We start from the raw sequence: 21,787 nt of genomic DNA, 5'->3' as shown, positions 1-21,787 counted from the left end.
TCACTTGCTCGCTCCGGTACGTAAATTCCACGTTGTCTGCCTGCCCTTTTGTCTGCTGTTCACCTTGCTAACACAGAGCGTAACTTTTAGGCTGTGCGGTTGAGCCAACCATAGAGGCCCATATCTTCCGGGGGCTTGGGGATTTGCTGCGCTGCTTGGAGCAACTGCCTGCCCGCTGCCATCATCACTCCCTGGACTACACTGCTGTTTTGGTTCTGGTTATTTTTGTATTCTTCTGGTTTCTTTTTGTTTTGTTTTTGGTTCCGTTGCGGCGTGGGGTCAGCGCAGAGAGGACTCTGCTTTGGTTCAGCGGCTGACTGTCCCGTTTGTAAGATAAGGCTAATGGTGTCACGCACCGTCTGGAAATGCGTGGCTGTCCACGCCTCGTGACACGGGCCTTATGAAGAAGACCTTCACAAATTAAGTTGTTCCTTTTTCGTTTGATTGTTTAATGATAGATTTAGTAATTTGTTTGGTATTTTGGTTTCATTTGTATTGTGTTAATTTGATTTGTTTGTATATTTACATACATTTATTTTGCTTCATTTATTGTTTTTTTTTTGTTATTAAATCATTGTTTCTTTGGGATTTCTTTGTTAGTCCACACCAGTTTTTGTTATGTTTATGGGCACGTTGTATTAATCTGTGTGTTTCTGCTGCTTTCAGGTGCTGTGGGCTGACTGCGGCAGTTACTTCCTGGTGGTGGTGCGTTCTTCACGGTCCCCTCCCTCCTTTTTTTGATTTTGTGTGCGTGTGTATTTGCAGTGTCACGGGTGATTCATTTGAGGGACCTCTTCTTCCTTCTTGGTTATCCTGCCGCATGGTAAGCCCCCAGCCCTGTGGTTTTATATTTTTCTGCCCATTTTATCAAGTGTTTGATCTGGTGTGTGATTTTGTTTATTTTCTTATGATTAAGTTTATTAATAAAATTGATTTTTGAAAACACGTCCTGCCCAGTGGTATCTGACCTGCGTGGCTAAGCTCATGGTGACTTTAGCTTAAGGTTGCCTGAGCTCCTCATGCCACACAATCATAACATTTGTAGACTGTAACAACGTACATGACAGTGATAACAGATACACCCTCCTCATTATCTAGAGCATATGTGTCAACCTTAAGGCCTGCGGGCCACATCCGGCCCGCGATACAATTATATACGGCCCGCGAGATAATTTCATGTGACTATTAAGAACGGCCTGTCGGTAAACAGCACTCTAACCTCCAATACTACAAATCCCACAATGCACTGAACAGCTGCCGCGCTAGTCAGGACCCGTGCAGCAGCCCCTCCTCCCGCAGGTATAATGACACACCGATCAGCGGATCAATGCATCGATCAGCGCTGTTATAGCGACACTTGTGGAGCATTTCCACTAGAACCTACTGAGCTCTACTCAGTAGGTTCTAGTGGAAACGCACCATTAAGCTAGCCCCCCCAAAATAAATGACTAAAGGAAAAGTGGACTTTGAAAACAGAGACTTTCTCAGCAGGTGGGGGGCAGAGTTTTACCTGTTTGTCTGTCGGAGGTGAACCTGTGTGTCTTGTTAGTGGAGCTGATGAGGTCATAATTAAAGAATCTAAATATAAGACGACACTATGAGACAAAACATGAGGACAGTACAAGAAATAAAAAGATTATTTAAAATTCTATTTATTTTATTGAGGAAAAGTTGTTGAAGTTAAGTTAAGTTAAGTTTAAATTCATATTTCTGGATAAATAAATAAAAAAAAAAAAAACACCAACTGCTGTTGGTCTCATGATGTCAGACATCATGAGACCAAGACGACACCTAACAATTGATCAGCAGCACCTCAACACTGGAGGCTTCAAACAGGAAGTCCTCAGACGGAGGTGTTCACTGAGCTTAGAGGGTCACAGAGTGTCATCAGGAGGTTGGAACAGTGATACAGAGACTGGAAGAGTCACAGAAAGGAGAGGAGTGGACGTCCTTTGGCCACATCCCAATTTTACGTTTACCCTCGTTTACCCTCCACTGTTGTTAGATTTTCTTTCAATAAATTGTTTAAGATGAAGAAACTACCATTGCATGCTGATACTTAAATGTCCTACTTTCATGATATAATATCACTGTAGCATTCACTTTTTACATTTTCCATAAATTTCACCTGAAAGTCGAATATCCCTAACTTTTTGTGAACCCTGTATATATATATATTATATTATATACTATAATAAAAGAGTCACTTTTAGAGTCTTCACTAAATGTTGAGCCCGTTTGGCCCTCGACTTAGACCGTGTTTTAAATTTTGGCCCTTTCTTTGATTGAGTTTGACACCCTTGATCTAGAGGAACCCCTCAAAGAGTCACCACCTTAATATGGTAGAGGAGTTTGTCTACTTCAGGGACCCTGGAAGTTGTTTCTCGGAGGGAAGGCTCCTGGAAGGGTCACCCAAGGAAAATTATTCCCAAAAGCTCAGACCAAGAATAATTTAAGAGCTTTTAAAAAGGAGAAATCTTGGAAGCAAGCTAATCATTCAAATCAGGTGTTGTCTCAAGCACACCTGATGCAGCTAATGAGGCCTTTGATTAGTTGCATTAAGTGTGCTTGAGACAAAACAAACAAGGAAAATGCAAGACACTAAAGGCATGGAGTGTTCGCAGTCCCAATCTAGTGTTAGGAAATACAGGAGAAAACATCATGCCGTCTTTGAGGAAGCTGCAGCATGGGCATCATTGGACCTTCAAACAGGACAATGATCCCAATCAAACCTTAAAGTCCACCAAGGCTTTAGGAAAAATCCTGTAAGACACCAGAGTGGCCGTCACAGTCACCTGACTTCCCACAGAAAATCTCTGGTGAGATTTGAAGAAGGAGGTTGCAGCACATAAACACAAGAATAATAAAGAGCTGGAGGCTGTTGTTCATGAGGAATGAGCTCCTCAGATTAAACTAAACTAGCTAAAAGGTGCTCTACTAAGTACTAAAGATACTTGTCAGGAAGGGGCTGAATAGTTTAGAGACTGCAGTTGCCAAAAAAGTGGCATGTTGTGTTGAATTTGGAGAAACCACCTGTCATACTCATTTAAGACAGTTGAAAGTTTGTAGATTTTGCAGATACTACTACTGTACTTGTTACTAATTTGTGATGTGGATTCAATAATGTTGAGTCCAGCTGTATTTGCTGATACATTTGTTGTGCCATCTTATCACTAATGTCTCATTTTTGTTCATTCAGAGATTCTTGCTGAGCACGAGCGAAAACTCAAGTCTACCCTGCAGAAGAGGTTCCAGAGTGTGTTTGAGGGCGTCGCCAAAGCAGGAAACCCAACGCTGCTGAACCAGATCTACACAGAGCTCCACATCACAGAGGGGGGGGCTGCAGAGGTCAACAATGAACATGAGGTCAGACAGATTGAAGCAGCTTCCAGGAAACCAGACAGACCAGAAACAACCATCAGCTGTGAGGACGTGTTCAAAGCCTCAGATGGAAGAGAGGAACCAATCAGAAGAGTGATGACAAAGGGAGTGGCCGGCATCGGGAAAACAGTCTTAACGCAGAAGTTCACTCTGGACTGGGCTGAAGACAAAGTCAACCAGGACATACAGTTCATGTTTCCTTTCACCTTCAGACAGCTGAATGTGCTGAAAGAGGAAAAGTGCAGCTTGGTGGAACTTGTTCATCAATTCTTTAGTGAAACCAAAGACGCAGGAATCTTTAGGTTTGAAGAGTTCCAGGTCGTCTTCATCTTCGACGGTCTGGACGAGTGTCGACTTCCTCTGGACTTCCTCAACAATGAGACCCTGACTGATGTGACAGAGTCCACCTCAGTGGATGTGCTGCTGACAAACCTCATCAGGGGGAATCTGCTTCCTTCTGCTCGCCTCTGGATAACCACACGACCTGCAGCAGCCAATCAGATCCCTGCTGAGTGTGTTGGCATGGTGACAGAGGTCAGAGGGTTCACTGACCCTCAGAAGGAGGAGTACTTCAGGAAGAGATTCAGAGATGAAGAGCAGGCCGACAGGATCATCTCCCACATCAAGACGTCCCGAAGCCTCCACATCATGTGCCACATCCCGGTCTTCTGCTGGATCACTGCTACGGTTCTGGAGGTTCTGCTGAAGAACCCAAAGGGAGGAGAGCTGCCCAAGACCCTGACTGAGATGTACATCCACTTCCTGGTGGTTCAGACCAAACTGAAGAACATCAAGTATGATAGAAAATCTGAGACAGATCCACACTGGAGTCCAGAGAGCAGGAAGATGACCGAGTCTCTGGGAAAACTAGCGTTTGAGCAGCTGCAGAAAGGGAACCTGATCTTCTATGAATCAGACCTGACAGAGTGTGGCATCAATATCAGAGAAGCCTCTAAGTACTCAGGAGTGTTCACACAGATCTTTAGAGAGGAGAGCGGACTGTACCAGGACAAGGTGTTCTGCTTCGTCCATCTGAGCATTCAGGAGTTTCTGGCTGCTCTTCATGTCCATCTGACCTTCATCAACTCTGGAGTCAGAACTGGCAAAAATAACACTGTGTGAAGTCATACTGTTCAACCGCAGAAGAGAAGGGGAAGTTTCAAAGATGCCACTGAATGCTTTCTCGCTGAGAGAAGCCTCGTCCACTCATCTGGATGTCGAGCTCGCTCTGTCCGAGTCAGTGAGGAAGCTTTGCAAGTATTTCCAAAGAATTGAGATCAAAGGCAAACGAGGAAGAAAGGTCCTCATCCTCCTGACCCCTGATATGTTGGCTATGTTCTATGGACCTGCTCGTCGAGACTCGTCAAACCTGCGAGGTCCCAAATGAAAATTTGTTTGTTTGGTAGACCACAAGCACTCAGTCATGCTCTCCTGCCTGCTGTGAGATTCCCTCTCACCTCTGTCTCTCTCACCACCTTGCCACACCCCCCCATCTACTGATCAGTTCCACCTGTTGCTCCCAGCTGTGTCTCATCTCCACTCATCATCCAGCCAGCATTTAAGCAGCTCCGGTCCACTCACTCACTGCCAGATTGTCTTTGCGTCCCTATGATTGTGCGATTGACCTCCTACCCGGCACTTCTACTACTACTTCACTTTAGTACTCCTTATCTGCCCCAGAAAGAAAGGCCATGGAGACCTACGTCAATGACTCTCTGGCTGCAGGCATACGCCCCTCCTCATCCCCTGCTGGGAGATCCATGAAGCCTGGCTTCAGTGTGTGAATGCGTATGAAAGAATAGTCTCCTCCTAATTAGATCCCTCCTGTACTAATGTGTGTGTGAATGGGTGAATGAGGATGTCATGTAAAGCGCTTTGAGTAGTTGAAATCACTAGAAAGGCGCTATACAAATACAGACCATTTACCATCTCGTCTGCCTTTGAACTGCTCCATCTTCGCCAAGCTTGAACTTAATGACGTGCTCAGAGTTCCATGCCTCTTCCGTCTCATTCCTGGGGTACATCGTGGCCCAAGGAAGTATCCAAATGGACCCAGCAAAAGTTTGCTGTCACCTCCTACAACTACAACTACAGCTCTGTGGCACGATATAAATAAAGATTGATTGATTAAATTGTCATAATGTTCTATATTATCATAATGATTATAATTATTGTATTGTCAAGATATTTAGTTTCTTCCACATTTGTCAAAACCATGTGGTCTATTTATTTACTAAGTAATGATCACATAAAGTCAGACCACATCAATACTGGAGGTGCTTTTATTTTGGACAAATATTTGCCCGTTATGATGCAGATTAAGATCTTGCTGTGTGTGCACACCTTTCTTCTAGTGACTTCGGACTTTGATTTAATTCCTTGGACAAGTCCAGTTGTGGAATAACTATGAGCTGGATGACTGAGAATCTTCACAGACATTTAGTTTCATACTATAAATATATATGTATATGATAATAATTCATATTTATGTATTATTATTTACTGAATGTGCAAAAAAGATTTATTGTACCAGCTTTAGTTTCATTCATTTGGTTATTAAAGGTTGTATTTCCATATTTCTGATAGAACTTTCTCCTGTTATATTAAAGGTTTTCTAATTGAGGAAGACGATGTTTTACTGTGTCGAAGTGGTTACGCCTGCACACTCACTGCCTGCTGCTGAAGTCTGATTAAAGCTGCCATATTTATACATCATCCACACCAGCAGGCCGATCAGGTGTGTTTAACCATCCAAACCATCCAATGACTGGGAAACAGCAAACACAGGTTTATTTTCTATATGAACAGTAACATCATATCAGATTCATCATCACGTGCATCAGACAAAGGTATTAAGCTCTTTACACGAAAAGTGCTGAAACATTTCTACACCTGAAGAAGTAATCATCACCTTGATAAGATAAATGTGTTCTGTAGGATAAGATATTTCTTTATTAGTCCCACGACGGGGAGATTTCTGTTCCTGCAGGCAGAACACTGAAAGGTGAACACAGTCAGTTTGAAGAGAAGCTCTCAGACTCACATTTTAAAACTCTGTCAAACCAAAATAAGCAAAACGAGCAGCTCCCATTACAACACAAACAACTTGATCAGATTCAGTTGTTTGTGTGATCACAGTGATCAGCTGGTCATACTGAGAGTGTTTCTGGAAACAGGAGGAGACTCTCCCTCCTATGGAGAACACAGAGACACTGAGGAACCAGACCACCCAAAGCCAAAGCCAAAGCCAGCATAAAGAGGCTCAGTGAAGGTGGTGCTGAAGGTGTGGAGGTGGATCAGAGAGTCAGAGGAGACTCTGTAGAAGGACAGAGAGCCGGCAGGACAGTCCAAGTACACTCCTACTCTACCGGAGGAGGAGGAGTAGGAGTAGTAGGAGGAGAGGGAGTAGGAGGAGGTGGAGAAGGAGGAAGAGGTGATGGTTGTTTGTTCGTTATTGTGCCTGACATAGTAACCACCACCTGAACAGATCAGACTCCAGGAATGATCATTAAATCCAAACAAACAGTCCTCAGTGGTTCCACTCCTCTTGATTCCTCTGTAACTCACAGCTACATCCACCTCTCCTCTCCACTCCACCTCCCAGTAGCAGCGACCAGTCAGACCTTCTCTGCACAGCAGCTGAATACAGTAGTCAAATCTCTCTGGATGATCAGGATATGGCTGCTCCTCCTCCATCATTGTCACCGTCCTGTTGTTGTCAGACAGTTTGAGGAATTCGTTCACTGTGTTTGTGTCCACTGAGAGTTCACAGGAATCTGATGGAGAGAAGAAGACACCAAACAGCAGCAGGTTATCAGCTGATCCAACTGTTGGCTTTGACTTTAGTTTATTCAGGGTCGAGCAGCTGGAGCCTCCTTCTTCTTCTTCTACACTGCGTGAACCGGTTCTGCTCAGTCACGGCTCAGGACTCAGCTGATGCAGAAGATCTGGTGATCAATGACTGATGACAGTTTGTGGGGCTGATTACATCATATTTAAATGTCAGGACACCTTCTGTGATCCGACCACCACAGAGAACATAGAACCACAGGAACTAGTGACCATATTTAGGAACTACAACTAGTGGAAAGATCCTCAGCACTGATTCATGAAGCCAGAGAACCACAGAAGGAGAACCAGGACCAGGATCCACAGGAACCAGAGAACCACAGCAGGAGAACCAGGACCAGGACCCACAGGAACCAGAGAACCACCGCAGGAGAACCAGGACCAGGATCCACAGGTCCTGGTTCTCCTGCTGTGGTTCTCTGACTTCATGAATCACTGCTGAGGATCTTTTTACTGATATTAGTCCTGTTATAATTATTCACATATTAACTGTCGTGTTTTTCACTGTTACCATATTGATCAGGATCAGTCACATTGATCAGTACCAGTCATATTGATCAGTATCAGTCACAACACTGGTTATGAATTAGCTCTATATAAAGAAAGGTTGATTGATAAAGACGATTAATTGCGTCTATATTTATTAAATGTTCATAAGTCAAAGAAACAAAGTGACAGGTTGTCATCTGTAGCTGACTAGAAGGCTGCAGTGTGGAGTCTGTAAATATCTTTAAACATCAGATTGTGAGCTGCTCTGTTCTCATGAATGAGTCTGAATCCACACTCACACTTCCACGGAACAGGTTTCAGCCTGTGTTCTCCACCGTGGTCCATCCTGCAGGAAGAAACAGTCAGAGGATGAAAACAGGAACATTTCTATAGAGATGGTTTGTCTCAGTATTATTACTGAACATGTTCTGCAAATAAAACACAACTTCCACAATAAAACCTGTGAATATATCAAATGAATCTACAGAGAAATGAAAAGCGTTTGTGAACATCTTCCCAACATTAAAACTTTCAAACAGATATTTGTGAATCCTTGAATTTCAGACAAACGTCCCACCAAAGTAAGAGCACGCCGTCTCTACGAGCTGATGAGAAAACAACCAGCGATAAATGATGCGTTCAGTGTTTAATCATGTTAATGTGACACTGATTATTAGTGTGTGTTCATTTGTTCTGGAGACTTTCTAGCACACACACTTCTGTCTGAGGATGCTCGTGGGCTTGTGCTGCTTCTTCAGAAATACTTCTGCTTCTGACGCAGCAGCACAAGGAAGCTGGACGTCTTTCCCTCCCTTATCTTCATGTTTAACCTTCAGTATCTAGTGAGGACTGGAAGCTGCAGCAGCGACAGCAGGTGAGCAAACAGCTACTGTGCTGTTAGTCAGAATAACTTCTTCACACAAGCCTCAAACACAAGAATCCCAGCATGCAACGTCTGCCATGTCAATGTTGGGAAAGTTACTTACAAAATGTAAAATATTTCATGATACTTTCATTTGAAAGTAATACGTTTCTTTACAATCTTACTGCCTGTGTAGAGTAATGTGTTAAACTACTTGTTACACTACTTTTGAATTATATTGTTTTTATTTCTGGAATTTATGTTTTCTGATCCATGTTATATTGGCAAAATATTTGAGTTTACAAATCTTTTTCTGTGTTTGTGGAAGTTGTTTTATATGTATAGATTACACATTCACACACAGATTGTTGAGAGCACGAACACCAGGTTTTAGCTCTGTTCATACCTAAGAGTCTCCAGTCTCCACTGTGGATCATCCAGTCCAGCAGACAGCAGCTTCAGTCCTGAGTCTCCTGGATGGTTGTAACTCAGGTCCAGCTCTCTCAGATGGGAGGGGTTGGAGCTCAGAGCTGAGGCCAGAGCAGCACAGCCTTCCTCAGTGACCAGACAGAACGACAGCCTGGAATCAGGAAAAATATCACAAAATCTACACCTACTCTATCTTGAGGACATGCCTAAAACATAATCATATCAAGAAGAATAATCATAAATGACAGCATGGAATTAGTTTTCAAAATGGTCAAGTACCAGTCATCAACACAAAGAGACAACTTAATGATAGTCTTGATGTTTTCATTTCATTAGTTTGAAAAGTTCCCCATCAATCAGCTTCAGAAATCTAAGAAATCTCAAGGATTCAAGGACAGAACAGATTTAGGAATAATGAAATAAGCATCTTTGATATGTAGCAAGAGTCACTGATGAAACCATCAACCTGTTTTAACAACCAAGTCACAGCTGCACTCATGTTATCAGGACAGTCTTTCACACCATATTTCTTTAACACTGACGTGAAAGTAAAGCAGTATTTAAAAGGCCTTTTGATACGTGGCTGAATCCTGACCTGAGAGTCTCCAGTGTGCAGTGTGGACGCTTCAATCCAGCACAGAGGAACTTCACTCCTGAATCCTTCAGGTCGTTGTTACTCAGGTCCATCTCTGTCAGATGGGAGGGGTTGGAGCTCAGAGCTGAGGCCAGTGCAGCACAGCCTTCCTCAGTGACCAGACAGCCTGACAGCCTGGAATCAGGAAAGAGTTGGTACAATTTCTCTATGAAAAAAGAACTGCAAGAAAATCTACACCTATTCTCAGACTGTTCTCATTGCCAGCTCATCAAATATTGTCGTTTTGTCGACCCCTTTTGTGTCTGATACCAACTAACAAGGCACCCTTAAGTGTCTGTGCGAGACGCTAGAGGGCAATGTAGTGTAAATAGTGAGAAAGTCTGCAAAGGAAGGGGGTCAGATTGGATGGATGGATGGATGGATGGATGGATGAATAGATGGATGGATGAATCGGTCAGACACTGAACTTTCAGCCAGGAGACAGTTTCACCCAAACCATCTTTTAACCAGGTGTTCATCATTCTTGCCTCATGATGAAGGTCCAGTAGACCTGTGGCGAGGTCAGAGTCCTGTGAATCTCATACAGAAGCTAAACAGAGGTCAGCATTTGATGACATGGGAGTGAGAAATGTTTGGAGTGAAGGGCCAGATCGGTGTTTCTGAACATCTAATGCTGCAGCTGAAGGGTGCCTTGTGCCTCAGTACCAGACGCTGAGGGATGTGTCTTTGATGACCTGGTAATGAGAACAAGTTGGTATCTACTGAGTCGCTGGCTCATAGACATACATCAAAAACAGGAAGCCACACACAAACAGTGATGCAGTTATACAAACCAATAGAAACTATTCAGAGTTACAGTTACAACTCCTTTCCTGTTCTGTTTGTTTGATACTATTTTTCGGAGAGCTTTAGGAGAAGAATGATCCCTCAGATGTGGAGTCATCAACATTAACCTGAGTGTAAACTAACGTTTTAATCAACTGATAACAAACACCTGATCTCTGACCTGAAAGTCTTCAGTGGACAGTGTGGACTCCCCAGTCCAGCAGACAGGAGCTTCAGTCCTGAATCCTTCAGGTTGTTGTTACTCAGGTCCATCTCTGTCAGATGGGAGGGGTTGGAGCTCAGAGCTGAGGCCAGTGCAGCACAGCTTTTCTCAGTGACCAGACAGCCTGACAGCCTGGAATCAGGAAAGAGTTGGTACAATTTCTCAATGAAAAAAGAACTGCAAGAAAATCTACACCTATTCTCAGACTGTTCTCATTAACAGGTCATCAAATATTGTCGTTTTGTTGACTCCTTTTGTGTCTGATACCAACTAACAAGGCACCCTGAAGTGTCTGTGCGAGACGCTAGAGGGCAATGTAGTGTAAATAGTGAGAAAGTCTGCAAAGGAAGGGGGTCAGATTGGATGGATGGATGAATAGATGGATGGATGAATCGGTCAGACACTGAACTTTCAGCCAGGAGACAGTTTCACCCAAACCATCTTTTAACCAGGTGTTCATTACTCTTGCCTCATGATGAAGGTCCAGTAGACCTGTGGCGAGGTCAGAGTCCTGTGAATCTCATACAGAAGCTAAACAGAGGTCAGCATTTGATGACATGGGAGTGAAGAATGTTTCTGAACATCTAATGCTGCAGCTGAAGGGTGCCTTGTGCCTCAGTACCAGACGCTGAGGGACGTGTCTTTGACGACCTGGTAATGAGAACAAGTTGGTATCTACTGAGTCGCTGGCTCATAGACATACATCAAAAACAGAAAGACACACAAGAACACTGATGCAGTTATACAAACCAATAGAAACAATTCAGAGTTACAGTTACAACTCCTTTCCTGTTCTGTTTGTTTGGTACCATTATTCAGAGAGTTATATGTGAAGAATGATCCCTCAGATGTGGAGTCTTCTCATCAGCATTAACCTGAGTGTAAACTAACGTTTTAATCAGCTGATAACAAACAGCTGATCTCTGACCTGAGAGTCTCCAGTGTGCAGTGTGGACTCCCCAGTCCAGAAGACAGGAGCTTCACTCCTGCATCCTTCAGGTTGTTATCACTCAGGTCCAGCTCTGTCAGACTGGAGGACTGGGAGCTGAGAACTGAGGACAGAGCTGCACAGCTTCTCTCAGAGAGGTTACAGCCACTCAGCCTGAGGAAGAGACAGTGATAAACACAATGGTAGACTTTCTTCTTCATGAAATATAAAGACTAGAAATGAATATATCCAGTGATCCATCCACCTACAGAGCTTTGCTGGAGGCTCTGACCACTGGCAGCAGCCTCAGAAGAGCCTCCTCTGAAGCAGAGTATTTCTTCAGCTCAAACACGTCCAGATCTTCTTCTGACGACAGTAAGATGAAGACCAGAGCTGACCACTGAGCAGGAGACAGTTTATCTGTGGAGAGACTTCCTGATCTCAGGGACTGTTGGATCTCCTCCACTAGAGAACGATCATTGAGTTCATTCAGACAGTGGAGCAGGTTGATGCTTCTCTCTGGAGACAGATCCTTGTTGATCTTCTCCTTTATGTATCTGACTGTTTCCTGATTGGTCTCTGAGCTACTTCCTGTCTGAGTCAGCAGACCTCGTAGGAGATTCTGATTGGTCTGCAGTGAAAGACCCAACAGGAAGCGGAGGAACAAATCCAGGTGTCCATTTGGACTTTGTAAGGCCTTGTCCACAGCACTCTGGTAGAAATGTGTGGGTTTAGTTTTGGCTCCAAAAGACCACCAGAATGCTGACTGTTCCTCTGACAGCAGATTGACTCCAGAGTTGATGAAGGTCAGATGGACATGAAGAGCAGCCAGAAACTCCTGAACGCTCAGATGGACGAAGCAGAACACCTTGTCCTGGTACAGTCCGCTCTCCTCTCTGAAGACCTCTGTGAACACTCCTGAGTACACTGAGGCTTCTCTGATATTGATGCCGCACTCTGTCAGGTCTGATTCATAGAAGATCAGGTTCCCTTTCTGCAGCTGCTCAAACGCCAGTTTTCCCAGAGACTTGATCATCTCCTTACTCTCTGGACTCCAATGTGGATCCCTCTCAGATTTTCCATGATATTTGACATTTTTAACTTTGGACTGGACCACCAGGAAGTGGATGTACATCTTAGTCAGGGTCTTGGGCAGCTCTCCTCCCTTTGGGTTCTTCAGCAGAATCTCCAGAACCGTAGCAGTGATCCAGCAGAAGACCGGGATGTGGCACATGATGTGGAGGCTTCGGGACGTCTTGATGTGGGAGATGATTCTGTCGGCCTGCTCCTCATCTCTGAATCTCTTCCTGAAGTACTCCTCCTTCTGAGGGTCAGTGAACCCTCTGACCTCTGTCACCATGCTAACATACTCAGCACGGATCTGATTGGCTGCTGCAGGTCGTGTGGTTATCCAGAGGCGAGCAGAGGGAAACAAATTCCCCCTGATGAGGTTTGTCAGCAGCACATCCACTGAGGTGGACTCTGTCACATCAGTCAGGGTCTCATTGTTGAGGAAGTCCAGAGGAAGTCGACACTCGTCCAGACCATCGAAGATGAAGACAACCTGGAACTCTTCAAACCTAAAGATTCCTGCATCTTTGGTTTCAGGAAAGAATCGATGAACAAGTTCCACCAAGCTGCACTTTTCCTCTTTCAGCACATTCAGCTGTCTGAAGGTGAAAGGAAACATGAACTGTATGTCCTGGTTGGCTTTGTCTTCAGCCCAGTCCAGAGTGAACTTCTGCGTTAAGACTGTTTTCCCGATGCCGGCCACTCCCTTTGTCATCACTCTTCTGACTGGTTCCTCTCTTCCATCTGAGGCTTTGAACACGTCCTCACAGCTGATGGTTGTTTCTACTGTTGCAGGTTTCCAAGATGCTGTTTCAACCTGTCTGATCTCATGTTCCATGTTGACCTCTCCTGTGTCTTCCATCATGATGTAGATCTCAGTGTAGATCTCATGTAGAAGTTTTGAATTTCCTGCTTTTGTGATTTTCTCGAACACATATTGAAACCTCTTCTTCAGGTTGGATTTGAGTTTATGCTGGCACTTGGAAAGAATCTCTGAATGAATTAAAATGAGACACAATTCAGAGGATGGCAGGGAAAACATGAGTCATCAAAATGTAAATTACAATATCTTACATTGTCATATCCCTTTTTAATGACCTACCTGTAGGTTCTGAGATGGTGTTTGGTAAATTCTTCAGTAGAGCATTCTGATTCATCAAAATCAAAACCATTCTGGTCACTTTGATGGTGTTTATACAGTAGGTCTTCACCATCTGATCCACTGTGTCCATCCTGTCTGCATCCTCCAGTCGACTCTTTGGGATTGGTGAGAAGCCTTCCAGGACTCCTTTCTGCTGCAGGTACCACTTGAATTTTTTAAAATCCTCGGCTCCCAAATCCTCCAAAGTTCCCAAGAGGACCTGTTGAGGTGTCGCCATCTGGCCTCTCTGTCAAGATACAAAAGATTGTTTTAAGATACTGCAGTTTATAATTTTAACATTTCATGAAAGCACAGGTTGATAATCAATGTTAAGAAAATGGCAGAAAAGATTTCCTGTATCCGTCCTTGTGACAGCGGAGCTGAACCAATCTGTTTGAGAAGCTGCTCCGCTGTCTGTCCAGTAGTGGGTGAAGTGGTGGTCAGGTTTGTTCGTGGTCCTTCTTTCCACCACCACTTCAAAAGTGTCCGGTTTGCAGCCAGTCACAGAGCTTGATCAGTTTCTGTCAGTTAATTTATTCAGTCTGTTGGTGTCGCCGGCTCTGATGCTGCTCCCCCAACAGACCACTGCCCAGTACAGGGCGCTGCCTACAACAGACTGGGAGAAGATCTCCAGCATCTTGCTGCACACGTTGAAGGATCTGAGCTTCCTCAGAAAGTAGAGGCGGCTCATCCCCATCTTGTACACAGTGTCAGTGTTGGTCCTCCAGTTCAGTCTGTTGTCAGTGTGGATGCCCAGGTACTTGTACTCCTCCACGGTGACAATGTCCTCTCCCAGGAGGTTCAGGGGCTGTGTAGCTGTCCTCTTCTTCCTGAAGCCGAACACCATCTCCCTGGTCTTTGCCACGTTGAGATGCAGATGATTCCGACCAGACCACTCCACAAAATCACCCACCAGAGCCCCGTACTCCTCCGTACCCTCCACCTCTTATACACCCTACAACTGCCACGTCATCAGAAAACTTCTGTAAGTGACACGACTCGGAGTTGTGTTTAAAATCTGAGGTGTACAAGGTGAACAGAACAGGAGACAGCACAATTCCATCCAGGAGATGGTGGGAGCGTCCACACTCATCACCTGCAGCTTCTCTCTCAGCAGGAAAGGCTGGATGGTGTTGAATGCACTGCAGAAATCAAAGAATGTGACTCTCACAGTGCACCCAACACCATCCAGATGTGAGAGAGCTCTCTGCAGGAGGTAGACGACAGCATCATCCACACCAAGATGAGACTGGTAGGAGAACTGCTTAGGGTCCAGTGATGGTCTCACCTGCGATCTCAGATGGTTCAGGACCAGCCTCTCCAGCACCTCCATCACATGGGAAGTGAGGGCAACTGGTCGGTAGTCGTTTGGGTCCAATGGAGACGACTTCTTGAGCGCCGGAACCAGGCAGGAGGTCTTCCACAGTGTTGGTACTTTCTCCTGGTCCAGGCTCAGGTTGAAGAGGCGACACAGGACAGGAGACCGCTGGCTGGTGCAGGTCCTGATGATACTGGGGTTGATGCTGCCAGGGATGGAGTTGGGGCAGTTGTCTGTGAAGGGGGAGTTGGGTCTGTGGGGCTCACTGGGTGGGATTGCAGGGGAGAAGGGGGGGAAGCATCATGGGAAGTGAGGATGAGGAGGAGGGGGCAGCAGGAGACTGTGAAGTAAACCTGTTGAAGAAACAGTTCAGCTCGTTGGCCCTCTCCACGCTGCCAGTGATCCTTCATACCAGCCCACACCTCCTTGGTGTTGTTCTGCTGGAGCTTGGCCTCCAGCTTCCTCCTGTAGGAGTCCCTGCACTCCCTCAGCTTCACCTTCAGGTCACGCTGCACCCTCTTCAACTCATCCCTGTCCCCAGCCCTAAAAGCCTTCTTCTTCTTCTTGTTGAGAAGATCCTTCAGGTCGCTGGTGATCCAGGGCTTGTTGTTGGGGAAGGAGCGTACAGTCCGGTCGGGATGTAAACAGCAACAATAATGGCGCAGGTGAACTCTCTTTTGTATTTCCTCTTCTTTGCCGTGAGCTTGGCTCCAGCCCTGCAGCCCCGGCGTTTCCTCCGGAGCTCCTCGAGGATGTGCAGCCTCGCTCCAGGCAGCAGCAGCAGCAGCGCTGGTTGCCGTAACGCCATCAGCTGTTCACAAGTGTAAACAATGCTCCCACACTCCTCCAGAACTTCATGATCAGAATCAGAATCAGAATTCCTTTAATAATCCCCAGGGGGAAATTGCTTTTTGTTACACACAGCTCCAAAAGAATAAGAATAAACTTCAAACACAAAGTAAAAATATAAATATATATAAAGTATGTATAAAAAATTATGTATTACAATAATAATAATATGCGTTTTCTTTATTTTCATGACTATTTACATTGTAGATTCTCACTGAAGGCATCAAAACTATGAATGAACACATGTGGAATTATGTACTTAACAAAAAAGTGTGAAATAATTCTAAATATGTCTTATATTTTAGATTCCTCAAAGTAGCCACCCTTTGCTTTTTTGATAGCGCTGCAAACCCTTGGTGTTCTCTCAATGAGCTTCATGAGGTAGTCACCTGAAATGGTTTACACTTCACAGATAGCTTTGACCAAGGTATCAGACCTTAACTAGCCTGTTAGGGTCATGGCTTGTTCACAATCATCGTTAGGAAAGGTCAGGTGATGCAAATTTCAAAGCTTTATAAATACCCAGACTCCTCTAACCATGTCCCAACAATCAGCAGCCATGGGTTCCTCCAAGCAGTTGCCTAGCCTTCATGGAAGAGTCATCAGAAGAAAACCTCTCCTGCGTCCTCACCACAAAAACTTCAGCGTCAGAAGTTTGCAAAAGAACATCTAGACAAGCCTGTTACATTTTGGAAACAAGTTCTGTGGACCGATGAGGTTAAAATAGAACTTTTTGGCCGCAGTGAACATAGATCTGTTTGGACAAAAAAGGGCACAGAATTTCATGAAAAGAACACGTGTCCAACTGTTAAGCATGGGGGTGGATCAATCATGCTTTGGGGTTGTGTTGCAGCCAATGGCACGGGGAACATTTCACGAGTAGAGGGAAGAATGGATTCAATTAAATTCCAACAAATTCTGGAAGCAAACATAACACCATCTGTAAAAAAGCTGAAGTTGAAAAGAGGATGGCTTCTACAAATGGATAATGATCCTAAACACACCTCAAGAGGCGCAAGCTGAAGGTTTTGCCATGGCCATCGCAGTCTCCTCACCTAAACATCATTGAAAATCTGTGGATAGACCTCAAAAGAGCAGTGCGTGCAACACGGCCCAGGAATCTCACAGAACTGGAAGACTTTTGTAAGGAAGACTGGGCGAAAATCCCTCAAACAAGAACTGAAAGACTCTTGGCTGGCTACAAAAAGCGTTTACAAGCTGTAATACTTGCCAAAGGGGGTGCTACTAGGTACTAACTATGCAGGGTGCCCAAACTTTTGCTGCGGCCCCTTTTTCCTTTTCTGTTATTTTGAAAATGTAAAAGGTAAAAATAAAAAGATTATTTTGTTATTAATATAAAAAGTTAATATATAAAGAGAATGTGTCATCAGTAACTTTATGCCTTTGGTAAAAGGGCCAACAAGTGCTAAGCATCTCTGGGAACTCCTTCAAGACTGTTGGAAAACCATTTCAGGTGACTACCTCTTGAAGCTCATCAAGAGAATGCTAAGAGTGTGCAAAGCAGTAATCAGAGCAAAGGGTGGCTACTTTGAAGAAACTAGAAAATAAGACATGTTTTCAGTTATTTCACACTTTTTTGTAAAGTACACAATTCCACACGTGTTCATTCATAGTTTTGATGCCTTCAGTGAGAATCTACAATGTAAATAGTCATGAAAATAAAGAAAACGCATTGAATGAGAAGGTGTGTCCAAACTTTTGGCCTGTACTGTATAACATGTACATTCATGATGTAGAAGTAATGCCAAACAATGCCAACCAGTGCAAAAATCAATAACAGAGAAGAAAACACCAACATTTAGCGGGAGCTGCTGCAACAGGCTGCCGGTGTAGCAGAATTGCAGGTTGACAGAACTGGTGTAACGGGCTGTTTTATTGTGCCGCAGACTAACGAAATAGTGAGACGGTGTCACTCAGCACTGGGCGGTGTGGTCACAAGTTGGTCTGGCTTCCTCCTGTCTTCCAGAGACCGCTGCCTGTGTCCTATATGTCTTGTTATATGACAGGTCAGTGATGCGGCCCTGTAATGATAGTGGCGCACACAGAATGTCCCTGTCGTTTGTTTATTTTCCCACAATGGCGCGAGTTCGAATCTCGTAAAATAAAACAACTAATTTTTCACATTTAAAAAGGTGTGTGTGTGTGTGTGTGTGTGTGTGTGTGTGTGTGTGTGTGTGTGTGTGTGTGTGTGGAGGGTGGGGCGTCTACATTACAAATACTCAAACAAGACTGAAAACGACGGGTATTTAGGATATTTATCCATTTATTAAAACAGACAATCACAGGAAGGTTCGGCTTGTCGTCTTCCTGTTTTCAACATTTTCCGTTACAGCAAGCAGCGTTCAAAACGTGACCCCACACCACTATGAGACACGTTTCCACAGGTACGACTCTAAAGTGGACTCAGATCAGTATGTTTAGACATTGTGATGAAAACTAAACAAAGAGACATTCACACAGCCAGCTACGGACCCGGTTTCCTGATTTCAACAGCTGCCGTAACCACGACAACAACAGACGCATTCGGCTGACGGTCGCCAGTTAACGTGGTCACTTGTTGAACTGAAACACCGGAAGTGTATAAAATTACACAATAAATCAATCGCACCAAATGGATATTTCCAGATCATTTGTTAAAACCTCTCCACAGTTGAGTCAAACAGTGATCCTGATGATCAAACAGTTACACATTCCTCTGGTACGTTTCTTACCTGCTGAAGTGACTTCAGGTCGACTCGCAGACGCTTTCAATCTTCAACCTTCATGTGTGCAGGAAACACCGGGAAAGAGGAAGCTGCTCATTCCTTCCTCGTCAGTGTGTCTCTGTGCATGTGATCTGAGGACGCACCCTCTTTACATCGGAGTTGAAAAAAGTTTCCTGTCCTTTACCTGACAGAGGCTGGAAAAGCAGAGAATGCTTTCTTGGTATTGTGTCAAAGGAAAAATACTCATTCACTCCTTCTAAACACTCCTCACTGTCTCCTTTCCTGATTCCTCTGTATGCCACTGCTGCATCAAGCTGTTCTCTGCACTCTGTCAGACCATTTCTACACAGCAACTGCACAACAACTATCCAAAGCCTATAAATATATACATTTATAGAACATGTTATCATTGGTGTCTATGCATGTATGCATGTATATATGTAAAGAAGGCCTATGTTTGTGCTTATATGTACTTATGAAATTGTCATAAATATTATATATTATCATAATAATCATAATTATTGTAATATTATTGTATTGTCAAGATATTTATTTTCTTCCACGTTTAATAAGTAATGATCGCATAAAGTCAGATCACATCAGTACTTATTTTGGACAAACGTCACCACCTACTGAAATCTCGCGAGACTTACAACCATAACAGCCTGCATCCGGGTCTTTGGGTCAGCTGATCAAAACACGGAAGTCGTAGCAGCAGTTCAGTTGTGATGGCTGACAGCTGCTGGACAGTTTACATTTAAACTAGCAGAAGAAGAAGAAACGTGGCCTGTTTGACCTCGTGTCCACAGTCTCCTGTTCTCAGTCACCGCCCAGAGCTCAGAGCAGGATGGAAATGGATACTAATTGGAAACTAAACCAACACTTTGCTGGTCCCAAACCTGGATGAGGACATTTTGATGTTCTGACATTTAACAATACAGGAGAAAACTTATGCAATGTGGGTCTAGACAAACTATTTAAGTCATGAAGTTACTGTGAGAAGTGACGGCCTATTAGTAGAATAAACAGAAGAAAGTTAATTTGTGGCTGATTTGTCTTTTACTTACTTTTTGTCTCCCACAATGTTATTCCTCTCTCCTACAGCGTCCATGACAACTACATGCAAATTTCACATTATGCAAATTAGATGGTGACGCCATTTACCGACTTTTAGGAAATAGCCTGCTTGCTTACTTAATACCTGCTTTCCTCACTGAGGAGTTGGCAACACTGCAAACCTTGTGACACACTTCACACTCGACACGCTTCAAAGCATCATCACAGCACATAACATCACTATCGAAGGGGTTCTCCACCTGGAGATCTGCAGAGAACCAGATCGCAGGTCAGTTTGTTCTGAGACGCTGCTGGAAACACATTTTTTCAGGGTTTTTAAACATTGAAGTCTGTGGGTGGATTGTAAAAATCCTCTTCTTCTTCCCTTTGAAAGGCTTCTGCTTCCTCCTCTTTCAGCGCGAGACGGCCTCTGCCTTTCTGCTGCTTCAACAGTTTCCTCTCTTCAGCCCCTTGAACGTCCTCACGTTCAGCTTTTTCTACACAGTTTAACCATCAGAAGGTGGAGAAGTGTGTCCTGTTTGAGAGCCCGACACCGTTTCAACTGTCTGAACTATCGGCTCCAAAGCAACAGGAAACCATTCAGCTTCCTCATTCACTCTGATGTTACTTTGGCTCTGAAGCTTCCTCTATTTCTTTAATATTTTATTCTATATATTTATTTTGACTTAATTTCGTACCTCCTCATGTGTAAAGTGAATCTTCATCTCAGCAAAGTCTGCTGCTGCTCACAGTGACTTTGGTTCAGCTCTGGAGCCGAGGGCTTGGACTAGTACTGCTAGTACTACTAGTACTACTAGTACTACTAGTGCTACTGCTCCCTGTACTGGTACTGCTAGTACTAACACATTAGCAGTACTACTACTACTTCCACTAGCTTTTCTGCTACTCGTTATGATGCAGTTGTGCATTCAGCTTTTCAGCTACATTCATTCGCCATTTCAGCATCTTCAGCGATGTGATGAAGATAAATGTGTGAATACGTTTCTGTGTCTCGTTTGGACAAACATCTTTTATTCTGGCTGTTTGTTTAAAAGGTGGGAGGAGGCTGATTTAATGAACTGATGATTTATGGCTCGATTAGTGGGCTTTAATTTCAGGGGGAAGCATATAAACGATGAAAAGAAGAGGTCAGAGAATGGACCCTTGAGGAACCCCACACGTTATTTTTGTTTGCTCAGATTTAAAATGATCAGTCGGCACAAAGTAGTCCCACTTTTCTAACCTGTCCAACAGCATCAAATGCAAAGATTTCAGATTAAAATTGTAAATGAAATGTTCCATGTGTGGCTACTCAGGTGATGTCATTTAAAACTAGTGCAGCCTCAGTGCTGTGGTCTAAAACCAGACTGAGGGGATTATTATGCACCAATAAAGTGTTAAGCTGCAGGAAAACAACCCTTTCAATGGCCTTTCCCACAAAAGACCAGTCTGATGTTTGTCTGTAGTCGTTTATCACTGAGGCGTCTAGATCAGGCTTTTTCTAGAGAGCTTTAATAACTGCTGTCTTCAGGGCTCCAGGATCCATGTTGCTGCTGATCTGTAGTTGATCAGATGGTCAGTTAGCTCCACCTGGTGGACAGGTAGGAGAACTCCACCATCTGATCAGTGGCTCCTCTGACTCTCACTGGGTTTCTGCCACAGGTTGGACCAGTGTTTACGTCACTGGTGTTTGTCAGACTTGGACTCTGAAGGTATGAGGGTGTGACGGCGTCCTCAGATCAGATGCACACAGACACCAGGACTGACGAGGAAGGAATGAGCAGCTTCTTCTCTCCCAGTGTTTCCTCATGAAGGTGGAAAGCGTCTGTCAGTCCACCTGAAGACAGTTCAGCAGGTGAGAATCCGACCAGAGGAATGTGTGAATGTTGGGTTTTGACACTGCTGTGTGCTCCGTCTCTCCACTTTAATTCAGGACAGACAAACTCCCTCTACGAAACTTTAAGAAGTGAATGAGCATTGATCTGTTATGGTTGGGTTTCCCCAATGTTCTTTTAGTATGTTCTTGAATGTTACAGGAGAAAAAG

The 21,787-nt window shown here is 44.2% G+C and overlaps 2 protein-coding genes across 2 annotated transcripts; one reads left to right on the top strand and one right to left on the bottom strand.

Annotated features, from left to right (window-relative positions):
* The first annotated feature begins 2,339 nt into the window (after nt 1-2,339).
* On the top strand, nt 2,340-5,957 carry LOC139218279 (protein NLRC3-like). Its single transcript, XM_070849842.1, has 2 exons — nt 2,340-2,376; nt 3,200-5,957. Exons 1-2 carry the CDS (start codon nt 2,340-2,342, stop codon nt 4,501-4,503), a joined length of 1,341 nt encoding a protein of 446 aa, XP_070705943.1. The 3' UTR covers nt 4,504-5,957.
* A 144-nt stretch (nt 5,958-6,101) lies between these two features.
* LOC139217624 (NLR family CARD domain-containing protein 3-like) lies at nt 6,102-18,745 on the bottom strand. The gene is given in 8 exon segments (XM_070848996.1): nt 6,102-7,157; nt 8,019-8,065; nt 8,988-9,161; nt 9,606-9,779; nt 11,582-11,755; nt 11,851-13,645; nt 13,755-14,040; nt 18,693-18,745. Coding segments are annotated over 7 exon segments (3,276 nt in total). The 5' UTR covers nt 14,032-14,040; nt 18,693-18,745; the 3' UTR covers nt 6,102-6,522.
* Between the last annotated feature and the right edge of the window lie 3,042 nt (nt 18,746-21,787).

This window comes from Pempheris klunzingeri, chromosome 18 (genome assembly GCF_042242105.1).
Source record: "Pempheris klunzingeri isolate RE-2024b chromosome 18, fPemKlu1.hap1, whole genome shotgun sequence".
Classification (NCBI taxonomy): Eukaryota; Metazoa; Chordata; class Actinopteri; order Acropomatiformes; family Pempheridae; genus Pempheris; species Pempheris klunzingeri.
The sequence above is the reverse complement of the archived record's forward strand: the minus strand, read 5'-3'. Positions and strand labels throughout refer to the sequence as shown.

Excerpts from the sequence above, each read along its gene's own strand:
- LOC139218279 (XM_070849842.1), top strand. The coding sequence starts at position 2,340 with ATGGTAGAGGAGTTTGTCTACTTCAGGGACCCTGGAA. Across the intron at positions 2,377-3,199 it reads CTACTTCAGGGACCCTGGAA|AGATTCTTGCTGAGCACGAG; the intron begins GTTGTTTCTCGG and ends TTGTTCATTCAG.